Source organism: Dasypus novemcinctus, chromosome 3 (genome assembly GCF_030445035.2).
Source record: "Dasypus novemcinctus isolate mDasNov1 chromosome 3, mDasNov1.1.hap2, whole genome shotgun sequence".
Lineage (NCBI taxonomy): Eukaryota > Metazoa > Chordata > Mammalia > Cingulata > Dasypodidae > Dasypus > Dasypus novemcinctus.
In genome coordinates, this window is record NC_080675.1 from 178,502,567 (window position 1) to 178,508,566 (window position 6,000).

At 47.4% G+C, this 6,000-nt stretch overlaps 1 protein-coding gene across 3 annotated transcripts in view; it reads left to right on the forward strand.

The window, feature by feature from the left end:
• The window catches only part of HERC2 (HECT and RLD domain containing E3 ubiquitin protein ligase 2), a 290,972-nt gene extending 286,662 nt beyond the window's left edge, over positions 1-4,310 (forward strand). For all 3 annotated transcript variants that reach the window (XM_058294806.1, XM_058294807.2, XM_058294808.1), the window contains exons 90-93: positions 126-316; positions 1,468-1,573; positions 1,907-2,119; positions 3,299-4,310. In XM_058294806.1, coding sequence (XP_058150789.1) covers positions 126-316; positions 1,468-1,573; positions 1,907-2,119; positions 3,299-3,571 — 783 coding nt within the window. In that variant the 3' untranslated portion in view covers positions 3,572-4,310. The remainder of the gene's footprint in view (positions 1-125; positions 317-1,467; positions 1,574-1,906; positions 2,120-3,298) is intronic.
• Positions 4,311-6,000: the final 1,690 nt, after the last annotated feature.

Sequence of the window (6,000 nt, forward strand, 5' to 3'; positions counted from 1 at the left end):
TTGCTGCTTCGTTTTATTGTGTAGCCGGGTGGGGCGTGTGCAGCCTCAGCATACATGCCTCTGCGTCCGCTGTGTGGGACCTGTCTGTGATTTGGGGGCGTCCATCTGTTGCTTCTCTCCAAAAGGTCGATAAGGATTTCATCCCTGGGCTCATGTACATCCGTGACAATGAGGCCGCTGCGGAGGAGTTTGAGGCCATGGGTCTGCCCTTCACGGTGCCAAGCGCGGGTGGCCAGGATGTCCAGCTGAGCGCCAAGCACACCCACATCACGCTGGACAACCGGGCGGAGTATGTGCGCCTGGCAATCAACTATAGGTTTGTGGTCTCTTCTCTCAGTTGTTTTGACTTCAGAAACACCGCAAGATGAGTCGTGTGGTGAAATAAAAAGCATTCTATGTGGACATGTATGTTTTACCAGAAGTATCATAGACAGTAAATGCTAAAGGATTTGACTCCATATACTGCTCTTCTGTAGTCATCAAAGCATATTTTGTGATGTGACCAGGTCAGAGTGTTTACTGTTCTAGCCTGAAATCCTTGATGCCAACTAGAATGCTGAAGACACTCTAATCCCACCCATGGCCAGGGACCACCCAGCAGCGTGCCTCGCCCCAGCGTCTGCCTCCCTGGGCCCTGGGTGTGCACTTCTTTTGTATGCACTTAACTGCTGGCTTCCCAGGCACTCAGGATGGAAATGTGTGTTGACCGGTCTGCTTCTCCTGGTGGGGTGGCTCTCCCAGGAGCCAGGGCTGGGTGTTGATGCTGCTGCAGCCTGCGCATGCCAAGTGCTCAGAGGGGGCCGCCTCAGCAAGGGACCCCGAGCAGACCCTTGGCACTCTGGTTGCTGTTCCTTGGGTATGATCTCTCACTGCCATAGCTCCACAGCCACCTGGCCCACACAGGGGTCCAGGCAGCGTGTCAGCCAGCACAGGCACCCAGGCCGCGTGCCCTTTGAGGTGATGGGGCTTTATTTTATTGAAGCGCCTCACAAGGCGTGTTAGGCAGTGACCACCTAGTCTTTGGTAAGCTCCAGGTGCTGGATTCTGATGGGTACATTCCCGTCTGGTGCATGCTGACCTCTTTCAGTATGGAGAGGCAGGAAGCCAGCATCTGTTCCAAGGCCCAGCACAGGGTCTGAGAGGCATCGGGGCAGGCGCAGTGCTCTCTCAGCTTCTTTAACCCTGCCGTGTCTAATGCTGGGCTCCCTCCTGGACATCCAGTGAATATTGGGAATTGTGTCTTAGGTGGGTGGCTCTAGGGTGACATCACACTGCTGGTCCAGAGGAACCGAGCATGTCAGCAGCACTGTAATGCCAGCTCTGAGGGGCACACTCAGCTCTCATCTGCAGGCATTCCTGCCCACCCTTCCCAGCTGTGGCCACAGGCCTGTGTAGGAGGCTTGGTAAGAGCAGGAGAAAAATCAGCATCACCCAAGATAGAAATGTAAAGGGAGCCTTTTCTTTCAGACTCCATGAATTTGATGAGCAGGTGGCTGCAGTTCGAGAAGGAATGGCCCGAGTCGTGCCTGTCCCCCTTCTTTCCCTGTTTACTGGATATGAGTTGGAAACCATGGTAAGCTGACCCCACATGGCACTGTTCTGGGTCTGGCCTGGGTGTGAAGTGGCTCTCGTGATTTCACTCTATGTTTGGAAGCCTAGCTTAGGTCCATACGTGTCCAGTGAAGTCGTCACCTGCCTCTCCCCCTCACCACTCCCACCCACAGGGACCAGCGCTCTTCCGTCCAAGGCAGTGGCACCAAGCCAGGTTAACAGGAAGACTTTCATCTGCCATCCTCTCGGGCACTCTCAAACACCACCTCCTCCTCAAGAAGGCCTTAGCAGAAAGGAAGTGTAGGTGTTGTGCTGAAAATGAAGGGTTTGACGGTGTGGTAAACCTTCTTCGTAGGTGTGTGGAAGCCCGGATATCCCTCTGCACCTCTTGAAATCGGTGGCAACCTATAAAGGGATTGAGCCCTCAGCGCCCCTGATGCAGTGGTTCTGGGAAGTGATGGAGTCCTTCTCCAACACGGAGCGCTCCCTCTTCCTTCGCTTCGTGTGGGGCCGGACCAGGCTCCCGAGGACCATCGCCGACTTCCGGGGCAGAGACTTTGTGGTCCAGGTACGGCCCCTCCCGAGCTGCTCTCCTGGGTGCACCCACACAGGGCCTGCGTCCTGCTTCCGGGCCAGCTCTTGGCGACCTGTCCTCCCGTGCAGGGAGAGGTGCACGGGGTCCTGGCACACACTGAGGTGTCTTTCCTGCTCTCTTGTTTTCTTTGTTCATTGAAACAAAAATGAAAATTACCCATCTTCTTTGACTTCTTGGAGACCACTACCTACTCTTAAACAAAGCATCTGTTCATCCCCAGAATAGGCTATTAAGTGTCAGCATATTCTGGATTTTGCACACACTTAGAGAAACCATTTGTTTCAGTCACTGTTTGAATTAGGTGAATGACTAAGTGCTGGTTACTGAGAAAAATCAAAAAGCGCGTTTGATTGAGACCAGGCGTTGTGCTCTGAGCTTCATCTAGTCTTGTCCAGGAGTCAGAAGCAAGCTCTGTTTCCCTGACCCACAGCACACTCCTTCTTCCCTGCCCTTCTTGCTCCTCATGTACTCGATGGTGACCTTCCTGGTGGGAATACTTTGGGCAAAGAGGCTCCTCTGAACATGGGACATGGGCAGAGTGCCCCCTGCCCAGCACACGTGTAGGGTGCAGCTGGACCTGAGTCTTCGACCAGGCTTAGGACGAGCACTCATCTTTCAGGAAGGTCTTTGACAACAGGTATAGTTTTTCTCTCAAAAGATCAGTAATTCCTCATTTTTGTATGCATTTCTTGCTGACTTCCCAGCGTCTTGACTCACAGTGATAGCACATGGGCAGGTGGACAGAAATGGAGAGCTGTGTGTGCTGGCCAGGCCCTGGACCAGAGCTCTCTCCTCCACCCTGCACCCCGCAGGTCGTGCCCCCTTCCTCTCCCCCACTGGGCCTGCACCAGCTGTGTGGGGACCTTCCTGTGCCAAAAGCATTGCTGAAGCCATTGGACCCTCTTTGCAGGACTGATTTAGTAAAAAATAGTTGTCTCAGGAACCACTTGCTATTTTTTACTGCTAGTCTTATGAATTAATGAGTTGCTTCTTTTTCTAAAAATGGTTATGTAGTTACTGATATTTTGTTATTCTTAGCCAAAAATATGTGTTTTTAAGTGTCCAGAGTCTAATGAACATCATAAAACAGATTTATGGTTTCACCCATACTTGTTCATAAGTTTCTGATGATTTAACATTTTTCCTCAACAGGTTCTGGATAAATACAATCCACCTGATCACTTCCTTCCTGAATCATACACATGTTTCTTTTTGCTGAAGTTGCCCAGGTATTCCTGTAAACAGGTGTTGGAGGAAAAACTGAAATATGCCATCCACTTTTGTAAATCAATAGACACAGATGATTATGCTCGCATAGCCCTCACAGGAGAGCCCGCAGCCGATGACAGCAGCGACGACTCTGACAATGAGGATGCAGACTCCTTTGCTTCAGATTCTACACAAGACTACTTAACAGGACACTGAGAGGAGAAACCCTCTCCTGAGCAGCAGGAGGCTTGGGGCAAGGAGGCAAAGCGTTATTGCTGAGATTGTAGAGTACTTGATGAGTGTGATGAGAACTATTAGCTCTCTAATCATAGGGGAGAAGGGAAGGCGGAGAGACTGTATATGATGGGAATAACGAATGGAGTAATGATCAGAAAAATCAGCTTTGTACAAATGGAACACTATACAGACCCTTAATGTGTATTTTTCTGATTAAAAGGGTCTTTTCACCCCATAATGCTGCATTATATGTAGACCTTCTGTTTACTAAAGTGTGTAAATGTTTATATAAATACTGAATTGCAGCATTCCAGAAATGAATAAAGCCTTTTTACTTGTGGGTGCAATAGGTTTTTTTTCCCCCTTTTTTCTTCCTTTCAAGTGTTGTGCATCATCTTGATTACATATTGGAAATACTGTCCTAACAATTGTATTATAAATACTTCAATTAATTTTACTCTGAATTTGTTTATACAAGCTTTTTGAAAATTAAATGATCAGTATTACTTGAAATATATCCGGAAGTTATTGAAACAAACAAAAAATTGTTGGCTCTCTTCTCCCAGGTGTACCTTTGAGCGTATGCATTATGAAATGGAACCGAGGCCTTTCTGTGAGCAGTGTCATAACTTATCATGGAAAGTGTACTATATATAATGTTTGTGTAATGTATATGCATAGATTTTAAGACCCTATAAATAAAACATCTGTCACAAAATTGTAGGCTGAGCTTTCTTATCTGGGTAGACTAGCGCCAGTGGATGACTACATAAAGGAGCATTTGACATAGCAATGGTCAAGCCATTCCAGGCTAGTCTAAACTTTCTTGGTTACAAAAACCAAATTCCGTCAAGTAATAGTGGAGAAGAGGATGATGTCAAAGAAAGCACAGCTAGTATGAGGGAGCTTGTGGGAACAAGAAGCCTTCAGGGTGCACTGAGCTGCTCGTTTCCCTCCTCTCTCCCCAGCTCCGTTCATGTGATTTGCAGCCTTGGTTCACATTCCCAGGGGCCCTGGTCAGGGGTGTCTTTTTGGTCTGTCAGTCCTGGGGTAGGATTTGAGCTACTTTTTCTGGGAATTGTGTGCATGGCAGGCTCTCTGCCAAGGGAAGGACTTAGAATAGGGTAGGAAAACGATGACAGGTTTAGGGCACTAAAATTTGAGGTAAAGTGTCCCAGATAGAGGCAGTAGTATGTATTTCAAGTTGGGAGACAGTTGATTCATTCAGACGCAGGTACTGGCATAGGAGATACAAAGAGGGGAGGTTCTTCTGGGAACTTTCCATTTCCAAATTGTACATGCCCAGGTTAGTCCTGTTCAGCGTGGCTCAAAACTTCCATAAGCTGTGTGGTGTTTTACTTTTGTTGTTTTTATCATTAACCCTTTTATGTTAGCTTTTGCTGTAAACAAATGACCCCAGAAGTCATGAAGAAGCATTTATTTCTCACTTACATGCCTGTGGGTTGGCTGGGTAGTCCTAGGCTACAGTTAGTTAGGCTTTAGTCCACATCTCTCTCCTGGCTCCCTGGAGTGTGTCTCATTACAGTGATGACAGACTTAAAAGAGAAATGAAAATGCCCAGAATTGCTCTGCCAGCTCCATCCATGTGCCATTGACCAAAGCCAACCGAGTAGCTGTGCCCAGCAGCAGTGGGCAGGGAAATCTATTCTGCCTCTGGAATGGCAGCTTTCAGAGTCTCGTCCCAGGATCTCTGGGGTTCCCAAGTCCCTTTCAGGGTGTCTATATGGTCCTCCCTTTCCCAACTACATATTTGTGGAAGGCCAGATTTTCTTCATATACTTCAACAAAACAGCATATCTCAATGTAGAATGCAGAAGTGTGTAGGAGAATCCAGATATCTTGTGTTGAGCCAGATGATCAAGAGATTTATAAAAGTGTGAAACAATGCCTTTCAATAATTTTTTTTTGAAAATAACTTTTCAAAATAATATTCATGTTATCAAATAATGGACTTGTTTTTCTTTCATTAGAAAAATCATCCATAAAACACAGAATTCCCATATACCACTGTAGCAGTTTGATATGGTTATGAATTCCAAAAATCGATGTTGGATTATGTTTGTAATCTGGTCTGTATCTGGTCTGTATCTTGGTGGGTGGGTGCTCACAGGTTAAAGGCATGGCAAAGGACAGAGTTGAGGGTTCTTAATGTTGGAGTTTTGATGTTGGAGTTTGATGCTGAAGCCTTAAGCTGGAGCCCCAGGGAAAGAGACAGAGATGTTCGCCTGATAGTCTACAGCTGACCTTGTGAAGAAAACAGGAGCCGAGCCCAGAGGAACCCAGGAAGCCTGAACCCTCGCAGATGTCGGCAGCCATCTTGCTCCAACACGTGACAATAGACTTTGGTAAAGGGAGTAACTTATCCTTTATGGTCTGGTATCTGTAAA